General features: G+C 37.3%; 1 protein-coding gene across 3 annotated transcripts in view; it reads right to left on the reverse strand.

The window, feature by feature from the left end:
* znf385c (zinc finger protein 385C) overlaps positions 1–10,716 on the reverse strand; it is a 153,914-nt gene extending 143,198 nt beyond the window's left edge. For all 3 annotated transcript variants that reach the window (XM_049467734.1, XM_049467733.1, XM_022672620.2), the window contains exon 1: positions 10,591–10,716. In XM_049467734.1, the coding sequence (XP_049323691.1) occupies positions 10,591–10,633 (43 nt within the window). In that variant the 5' untranslated portion in view covers positions 10,634–10,716. The remainder of the gene's footprint in view (positions 1–10,590) is intronic.
* Between the last annotated feature and the right edge of the window lie 277 nt (positions 10,717–10,993).

Raw genomic sequence — 10,993 nt, forward strand, 5'->3', positions numbered from 1 at the left:
GTCTGCAGGAAAAGAGAAGCCAGGTTCAAGGTTCAACTTTTTAATTATGCTCCGGTATAGTTCATAATGTCTGGCTACTTCTTTACAAACCAGCGGTTTTCTATCTGGTAAATATATAAGCTGTGCAGGGCTATCATAGTTACATTAGCTGAGGTAACGTAGCCTTAGGATTTGTTTAATAAATGATCTCTGTGGACATTTCAATTTCAATGATCTACTGTGTCTTTCTTTGGCTCAAGCATGGTGCTTCTGTTATCAACATTTTTTTCTTGTGTTTGATGGGCTTTATGTTACATGGCAAATGTTCAACTGTAAAATGTATGTAACTTAACAGTTAGCTATTTTATTAAGCTTACGTATCTGTTCTCTCCTCTACTAATCTTTCTTATTTCTTTCTCCCACTTGTGAAGTGTGTAGAGATAGCTGGGTTAATGGGTTGGGCGTCATCATGTTAAGCAAAATATCACAAAATCATGTAGTCATAAATCAATTACTTTGCATTGGTGGGCAGCCATTGCAAAATTTATAGTGGAAACAATGCTAATGCTAGGCACCTGATGTCTGTCTTTGTGTCTCTTTAAGGATGAGCTTTAAAGATGCTCAGACCCATAACAAACTACAACGGATGTTTAAATAAACAATCAAACAAAGCTTTAAAATCTGAGCTACTGTGTGTCTGTAGAACTATTTCATGAATAAGGTGCACTGGATTAGAAGGCGCATTTTGAGAGACACTAGTGAGGAACAAGGGAGTCGCCATGTTTTCCTTTTAATTTAGCCGGTCTCAGCGCTGTAATACTTAAAAAATATATATATATATATATCTTTCAATGTCAAACAAGCACTGAATATTAATCTACACAGATTTCTTTTCTGAAAAGAGTGTATTTGCTCGAGTAAAGCACTTCTGTTTATTTACAGCAAGCTTAGATTTTCAATATTTTAGCATGGTTAGCAGCAGCACTAGCTGCGATTAGCAGCACTTAACACTAGTAAATGCAGCCCGACAGCACTACACTGAAGAACCCTGAGTGTTCTGATAACCCAGGGCGCTATCAGCTAGCACTTTATCCCACGTAGCTTGTTTTAACACAGTAAACCCACAGACTACAGACCAATATACTCACTTCTTAACGGCAGAAGAGTTAGTGCTGTGGTTAGCAGCTAATGCTAATACTGCTCCAGCCACTGTGCTGGAGAAAATTCACTGAAACTCCTTTATAACGCTGTTCTTCAGCGGAGTGGTTTTACTGCTCTTCATAAGGTGTGCGGTCTATTTTTAGGTAAATTAAAGGATTTTAAGACCGCCTTATACTATGCGCAAAATTATGGTTATCTAAAAATTACTAATATTTAAATATCATAATTTACAATATAAATAGATACATTAGTAACAAGAATCAAATATGACACCTTAGAACTCACAGACACACACACACATATATACGGACGCATACACCTCTAACTCCTTGCTGATGAGGTAACAGTGCTTTCTTTCATACCTGCCTCACTGGAACCAGAGCCAGTGCAATCTACCTGCTCCTGCTCTCATAGGCCGCTATTCATGTGTGTTATTTGTTTGTGTGGGTGGGTGTGTATCTGTCACATGGTCTACAAGCAGTGCACTGTTTAGGGGCACAGGTCTGACTCACTGTGTCTGTGTGTAAGCGTGTGTGTGTGGGTGAGCCCCGTCTTTAAACAGAAGCCAAACCTAGCTACCTCGGTTTCACTCACACACACACACACCTGGACAGACACACACACTTTGAAGTGTCAAAATCAAAATCAAGCTGACCAAGTGGAACGAGGTGTCAAACATCTGGGTGTGTGAAGATCGTGTGGTAAAACTGTGCGAGCATGTCCACTCAAAAGTCACATTTATACTGTTTGTTATTGTATAAACAATAATGTTTTGTTACATTCACAGTTACAGTGTAAAGTTAAAGCAGCATTATGCAAAAAACTGATTATTCTTGTTCTTGATCTCCCTGTATACATATAAGAAGGCAAATTCTTAAAGTTGCATTATTTAAGTTATATTTTAGATGATTTGCTCTATATCCCAAGAAAACAAGCAGTTTAAAGTTATATCATGTAGGTACAAACTGAAATAATATATTGTTTATGTGCTATAATTTTATAATTTTATGTTTTTTAGGTTCTTACATTTTACTACTGTTTTACAGCATTTTCAACTATTTTAGCATCAATGAATGGGCTGAAATTTATGTTTTTTTTGCTAGTCAGGTTTTCTGTTGATAACCTTTTCAAATAGCATTGAAAAGTTGATTAGACAATGAATTTTCTGCCATGCCCCCATCTCTGCTCCCTGTGGGTACAGTTCTTGTTCTTATTTCTTGGGGGGTTAAATGCTCTATTACATGCACAGGAGACATTTAAATGTAAAATATAAATATATTTTAGTAATTTTGGCTGAGAACCTCAGAGAGTACAGAGCAGAATTAGCCAGCAGACTTTTTCTGATAGAGGGATCTGTGAGAAGTCATCAGATGAGGGAGATGTAAACACTTAAAAGATGTAAATACTTTTAAATAATTACATTTACATTACGCACCACGGTAGTGGGGCTTTTAATTCAATTCATCACAATATATTGTGATACTGTTAGCCACGTGATCTATTGCGATTGTTTAAATACAATTTTAGGAAAACTGTCATAGTATAAAACACATTATCATACTTATAAAATAAAATATGAATAAAAGAAAAGTTTACTATTTATCCAATCAGAACCACTGGGATCTAATGAGTTTAAAGTGGTTCTATGTAAACCACTGCCTGACACCAATCTTTACATCTAAGCTAATATGAAAGAATCTATACCGTGTTTTTGAAAATGTATACAGTATTGCAAAACAAAATATTGTGATACTTTGATTTAATGATATTTACTTGTGCACACATTTGTGAGATATGACATATTATTCCAAACTTTTGAACACTCCAATACATTATATATTTCACCTGAAATCAATGGTAATAATGTGGAGCCTCCCTTTTGCTCCAGTAATAGCCTTTGACCTACTTTTTTGTAAAGATTTTAGACCAAGATGATGAAAACTCCTCTGAGGATTTGACTGCATTGAACATTAAAGGTCATTTTAGGTTGTAATGATGGACAAGTAGTTCTGGAAGACTCTAACTCATGCCAAAATTATGAAATGGAGCTCCATCACTCCAGAGAACCTAGTTCCACTGCTTCACAGCTCAATGCTGGAGACTAACCAATACTTGGTAACTGAAACAGGCAATTGAGGCTCGTGTGCAACTATTCCAGACCACCCCAGTGTATTGTACATTCTTTTTAATGCTGATTATACACGCTATGAGTTTTTTATGAATGTAACTCACAGTGTATAGTATGTACAGGCATATGGAGAGGGGGTGTCCAGCAGTCTGTGAAGAACAGAGTGACCATGCTGCTTAAACATTAGCCTGCTGAGCTTCAGGCCAGCTCCTACTGACTCTGCCCCTGAGTGCAGAACAGACAGGGGTGTTGGAGCTGTGCTCGGAGAAAAGGGCAGGTTGTGCACCCTACGGCCTTCTGCAGCTGTCTCACAAACACACACACACATACGCACAGCAACACAGAGAGAGAAAGAGAGAGAGCTGACAGAGGTCATCTCACTTGACCGCTCTGTCTGTTTGAGTAAAGAAGAAGAGTCGTGCCTGCATGCATGTGCACATGTCCATGTGTGTATAACATGTGTGTGCATGTTTGTGTATATGTAATTGAGGGTTGGATATAAGTATTGAGGGTTGGATACTTTTGCACGTCACACTTTTCAGATTTTTATTTGATTCGATTTTTTAAATCTAAGTATCATTTTCGTTTCACTTCCCAATTCTGTGCTATTTTGTGTTGGTCTATCACTTAAAATCTCAATAAAATACGTTTAAGTTTGTGGTTGTAAGGTGACAAAAGGTGGAAAAGTTCAAGGGGTATGAATACTTTTGCAAGCCACTGTAGGATGTCATAAAATCTACTAGAGGTGTAGGTGTCTTAATACTTTTTTCCAATAAAGTATACTGCTAATAACAGTGTTGCTCAGATTATACTAGTATCACTTTAAGGTAGAAATGATAGGATGAGCAAGAGGACAGTGCTACACTTCTTCTTTAGAATCTCTCTCTCTCTCTCTCTCTCTCTCTCTCTCTATCTCACTCTCTGTCAGAATAAGAACAGGCTGTTGCTGTCAGAAGGCAGAATGTTTTGCCCAGTCATTGTGTCCCTGTCTGTGTAGCTTGCCAACAAGACACACACAATCCTACACACACACACACAGACAACATTTATATTGTCTGACGAAGCTTGTAGAAAAATGTGTCACTCATTCCTTGTCTCTGTCTATGTATTAAAACACTAAACTAACTGTCAAGTATGATCCAAAGTCCAGACTCATGTTTTTGGACATCTGTATTGGATGTATTTTGTCTGGTTAGTTTTGGTTTCCCACTGCAGTTTAGCAAGCGCACTAAAGAAGGTCTTGGTATGTCTTGTCATCATCATATATACATCATCTCCATCATCTTACAAGTAACACTGGACCTGTGTCACAATAACTACTTTTTTCTCGCTTTACTCCTCAATTTAGCTACGCTGGTTATCTCACTCACTCAGCTTTACTCCCTCTATCAGTAACAGTGCATTGACAGCAGGAGGGTCAGGACTAGCACATGCCTCCGACAACACATGTGAAGCCAGACACCACCAATTTTCCAACTACTGCAGATGTAGCATTACAGAGTAGCCATCACGCTTGGGGGAAATCGCAGCCACCCAACTCCGATACAGCAGCTAACAGACGCTTGCGCTGACGACATCACCTTGGGAGTGATGTGGAGAGAGAGCGCCATCTATCCACCCAGTGAGACCATGGCCAATTGTGCTCTCTCAGACTCCGGCTGCTGATGGTAAGCAGCATGATCCGAGCCAGCTATATCCTTGATCATAGTGGCAGCACCACAAAAACTGCTTTTGTTTTGATTGCAATATTACCTGCATTAAATTATATTATTGTAATGTTATTGCACTAATAAAATGATAAAATAATAGCAAAGTAAAACAAATACACCCTTTTAAAGAGAATGAAATATTTACATTTTCATATGTCATAATCATGTATAAACTGGGATGTAAATCTGAATACCTTATAGTGTTTTTTAATGCAAATGAATAATTTTACTACTGAATTTAACTCATCTTGCAGAGCCTAGTAATGTATTCACAGTTTTATTTAGATGTAAATATGGAATCGCTACTCTTAAGTTCAGAAGGTAAATCAATTTTTATGTATGTTAAAATGGATTTAATCTCATAACTAACTCTCCCTCTCTTATACATATCTCCCTATCTGTCTCTTTCACAAACACACACACACACACACACACACATACACGCACACATACACTCACAACTGCTTCTGTAAGGCTGCTCTCCATTAAACCTTTACTCAGCACATAAAAAGATTTAATTTAAAAAGCATCAATGCTAACCTGAGATTTTTCAATGAAATAAAAAAGACTCTCTAGTCTGAGACTGAGAGTTACTTTACAAGTTCTTACCTTTGTAATCCTAATTTAAATATGATTAATCACAGAATATTATTGTGCTTAATACAATATTAATTTAATAATTGTTTTAACACTTATATATAAATATAATATCTATTTTGTCATCTTATATATTGAATGTTTTAGTTACATTTAAATATATTATATTAAACGCATTATGGAAAGAATAGGAATTCATCTGATTCATTTTATTAATCAACTGACAACACTAATATAAAATAAAACCACTGTTTTTATACAAAGTTGTCATACCAGTTAATTTAGGTTACAAAACGTCCCATGTTCTCATCTTCTCAAACCCGGATGTGCAATTAGTGCCGTGCGGAAGGGGAAATGGCAAGAAAGTTCACACACACACACACACACACAAACATACACATATACAAACTCATACATCCTGCAAAAAACACTGGGTAACAAAAACAGACTGCCAAAGACAGCATAAAACAGGAAATACACACTGTAATCAGGCGCTGTAGACACACCCACCACACACACTCTGGTTACACCATACACTACTCAAGATTTTTACAGTTTTATATATGAAGCAAACAACAGCTAAATTGAAGATGAAAAGTTGCTCATGAAAGAACTATTAAACAGAAGTATTAAACAAACAATACAGAGCAAGAATTAAGCCTAGTTCTTAAAAAATCTCTTTAATCACTTTAAGGCGCACCCTTGGCTACCAACAACTGCAATCAAGTGTTTGCAATAACTGCCAATAAGTCTTTCAAATCACTGTGAAGGAATTTTGGCAACTCTTCTTTGCAGAATTTTCTTTTTTTTTTATTCAGCCATATTGGGGGGTTTTGGAGAGTGACCAGCCTGTTTAAGATAATGCCACTGCATCTCAATCAGACTTTGAATAGGCCACTCCAAACCTTTATTTATTTATTTATTTTTTAAGCTATGCAGATGTGGACTTACTGGTGTAACTTGGATCATTGTCCTGCTGCAGAGCCCAAGTATGCCTGAGCTCGAACTGATAGAGTTGTTCTTGGCAAATGTAAGATGGGCCTTTGTGTTCTTTTTGGTCAACAGTGCTTTTTTGTCTTGGAAATCTTAAAAAAAAGGAGTATGACTAAAAAGCACAACAAAACAAAAGCTACAGCACTGTAGCTCATTTAATACATTTAGAGAAGTACTACCAAAGGAATAGGATCTCTGCAGCTTATTAACTATCTATTGGTAAGAAAGCCTTCCCTGGACAGTAGAGACAGTGATACAGGGATAAATCCTTTTTTAAATACCTTTTAATATTTAATTTCAGCAGAAATAATGAATAAGCAGGTGTCCTAATACTTTAGTCCATACAGCATACCAAAGCAATCCACACAAATGTCAGGAATTATCTCCATGAACAGCAGCCACATTAGCTGAAGTTGCAGTTGTGGTCCTGATGGCCACAACAAGAGCTGTTCATCACACTGTCCACCCAAGCGCATCTCTCCCCGCTGTGATTTATCTCCCTCTGCCTCTGGCTCAACCAGAACATCATAACCATACATCAGCTCCGACACCAGAGAGAAAGAGAGTGCAGCAGCCCTGCTGTCACAAGACTAACTTCAGTAGCTGAAAAGGCCTCAGTGGTCTATTCAAAACCTTCACAATCTACAGCCATCAAAGTAAATGTCTGAACTCATGACAGTGATCAACCATGTTTATAGCAATATTATTCGTCATTTAACAATAAAATAACAGCTTTGAAATCATTGTAATGTTCCTCTGACTTGTAATAAGAAGAGTAATGCCTCTATTGTTGCTTCTACTGGTCTTAGCTCACTATTAAGTGCACAATGTAACGTATAACTTGTAATATTATTCTACCACTGTCAGTTTCAGTGACTGTTGTGAATCTCTCAGCTTGTCCAGAAATGCAGCAGCTTTTAACCTCCAGACATTCTCCCTTCTCTGTTCAGCCTAGCTTCAGCTTTTAGCTTCTGGCTAGCTACTGTCCCTTCTGTGGTGGAGCTAGCCTTAATGTTTCGGAAAATGTCAGCCACTGTTGTCCTTTTTACAAATTATGGTGTTAAATTTTAGCATTTATGCAGCCATTCTCATTTATGTGGTTAGCCAAACATTAGCTTTTAACCTCCATTTAGCCATTTTTCTTTACCTGGTTAGCCAAACATTAGCTTTTAACCTCCATTTAGCCATTTTTCTTTACCTGGTTAGCCAAACATTAGCTTTTCTCAGTTCAGCCACTTTTCCTTTTCTGGTAATTATAGTGCTAGCTTTTAACCTCTGTTTATCTGGTTATCCGAATAATACCTTTTTGCACCGTTCAGCCACGTTCCCTTCTCTGGCAATGTGTTAGCTTTTATTCTCTGTTCTACCATTCTCCCTTCTCTGCTCAGCCTAACATTAGCCTTAAAACTCCGATTAGCCATTCACCCTTCTCTGGACAGATAAACATTTGGTTTTAGGGTCCATTCAGCCATTCTCCCTTCTCTGGTAATCCTGGTGTTAGCGTTTAGCTGTCCTTTTCTGGTAATCCTAGTGTTAGCATTTAGCCTTCATTCATTTATTCATTCTCCTTTCTCTGGTCAGCCTAGCATTTGCTTTTCATCCCACTCAGACATTGTCCTTTCTCTAACGCAGCTACTGTTAGCTTTAGCTTTCATTCAGCCTGTGTTCAATCCTCAGTGCGGCTACTGTATTAGCAATGTATGTGTTTTTTTAACCACAAAAAGTTTTTGCTGCCTTCGAGTCCACCTCAGAAGATTGTACACTTACGACAAGCTCGGAAGTAACATTTGTGATTTCTGTTTAAGAGTTTTTGGTCAAAAATAACACAAACACCCTGCAAAAAGAAGAAGCTAACAAACAACAACATAAGAGCATTAGGTAAGCAATATTAGTATTCAGTAGACCTATGCAGCATGTAGCTTACTATTTATGTATTTTTTCATGTGTGGATAAGGGTAAATAATAAATATTAAATATTATATAGACTGCCACTGATGTTAAATTAGCATTTTGTATTGACATGCAACTCCTAAACCTGGGCTTTATTGAAAACTCAAGTTTACCACCGGTAAACACAAGCTTGTGTACACATATACACAGGATTTTTCAAACTAAACTTTGTGGATTTTGCTCTTGAATAAGGACACAGCAGTATTTAAGGCTCATTTGAGACATATAGTTTTCTATTCATATTTAAGTAAACATGTTGTAATTACACAGTGTTGTGGCTGATGTGTGTACGTTTGTTTAATTGTATTAGTATAGGCTGTATACTCTTTTAAAAGAGCTTGGTCGTTTTTGAACACACACACACACACTGGCAGGGAATGAGGGGCACGAGAGCGAGAGAGCGCGCAGTAGAGCAGCAGGGCAGGGCAGGAGAGCAGAGCAGCAGCGCGCGGACTGACTGCAGAGTGAAGGATTGGGGGAAACAGCGCTGGAATTCGGTCGCGAGACTCACAGACCGGCTGTGAAGTCTGGCTGCCGTTATAGCGGATAAACGGCGGGAAAGTTCAGTGGGGTTTGCTGGATGGAGCATTAAAACCTGAACACTCATCCAGATCAAACGATTCACGCCTTCTAGAACCCTCTTTTGTTCATCACACACAGAATTCACAAAGCGCGGGAAAATCTCCTCAGTGAAGCAAAACTTAATCCAACAGCGACTGAGCTCACTCACTGAATGAAGCTACACACAAGGGCACGTGAGATACAGAAAGTCAGTAATTATCACAATATATAATCTTAATGTTGAGAGAATATTTCTGCATAAATAGAGAAAATGAATCAGCATATAATAAAAAATCTAAAAATTGTAAGTAAATATTTTAATGTGTGAGAAAATAAGTCTAAATATAGAGAAAATTATTCAGTTATTTAAGTCAAAATCTAAATCTAATCCAAATGTATTGCAGATTAAATATTTTTGCATATAAAGTATAAATATCAAATACATTTTTGAACAGTTAATGTTAAAGTCTTATGTCAAGAAAATAAGTATTTTTTGACCTAAGTCTATAAAAGTTTCAATAATAAAGCAAATATTTTAACGTGAGTGCCGAAGCAGTCCTTATTTTGACACAGGTCATAAATTTAAGAAAATAAAAAACATTTTAATAGTCTAAAAATTGCGATAATAAGTAGATATTTTAAAATGTCTAAATGTCAAAAAACAAAGTTATTATTCTGAAGCTACAAGTCATAATTTCAAAAAATAAGTAATTAATAATTATTTTAACATAAGCCTAAAAACTGAAAATTGTAAAAATAATGAAAATGTACAGATATGTCCAGTGTCAATAGTTTGACAAAGTAAGTCAAATTTGAAGAATATAACTCAATATTAGTCAGTAAAATGTAACATTTAGTCTTATGTAAAACAAATCAATTTAGTCTAATCTATTCAATCCAGAAACTGAAGGAAAGTCACATTGCGATAATAAGAACATATTTTTAAATGAAAGTCTAAATGTAGAGAAAACAAGTCAGATTTTAACACTAAGTCCAAAAATTGTGGAAGAAGTTTTTTTTTTTTTTTTTTTTTTTTTTTTTACAAAAGACTGAATGTTAAAAAGTCGTTATTTTGATACGTTTAATAATAATTTTATTAAGGTGATAAGGTGAAATAAGTTTAAGAAATGCCATTAGAAAGTAATTATCAGAGCTAATTCGAATTTAAAAAGTAAAATAAATAATAATGAGATGATGTTTCCACCTGAACCTACCAGAAACTGTCCACCACACACACACACACACACACACACACACACACACACTACTAACTAACAACTCACCTATTAACTGTCAGTTGTTAAACGTCGCCACAGACAAACACACTACTTATCAATAGTTTTCACACCGGCCACCAGACTGTTGAAAGAAAGCAGTTCTGTTGACGGTCTCAGTTACTCCGGTTACCGGCTTTCCAAACGGACCGGTCCCTCCAGCGGTTAAAATACCGGGTCAGACCCCGGGAGAGGTGACCGGCGCTGAACAGGTGGGCTCGGTTCTGGCGGTACTCACCGGTTCCGTGTCTCTCCTCCGCGTGGTTCTCCGATCCCAGCATACTCCTGCCGCTCCTCCTCGCGCTCAGCTGCCCCCGCGAACTGTGGTGTGAACCAGTCGTGCTGTGTTGATGCCGGAGCTCGAGCCTCGCGCCCCGGAGACAACTCGCGTGCGTCAGTGCGCACGCGCCGTGGCTCCAAACCTCGCGTGCTGAGATGTGCAGGAGGAATTGTGTATTAAAAAAAGCAGGTGAAGGCAAATGCAGTGTAGGGTCTGAATAGTGTAGCAATATACATCACTCTGACTCAAGAAACCTTTAAACATACAATTTATAAATGCTTCTCTCATACAATATATTGCCAAAAGTATTCGCTCACTATTCATTCACAAATCACTGAACTCAGGTACCAATCACTTCCAA

This window comes from Astyanax mexicanus, chromosome 19 (genome assembly GCF_023375975.1).
Source record: "Astyanax mexicanus isolate ESR-SI-001 chromosome 19, AstMex3_surface, whole genome shotgun sequence".
NCBI lineage: Eukaryota > Metazoa > Chordata > Actinopteri > Characiformes > Acestrorhamphidae > Astyanax > Astyanax mexicanus.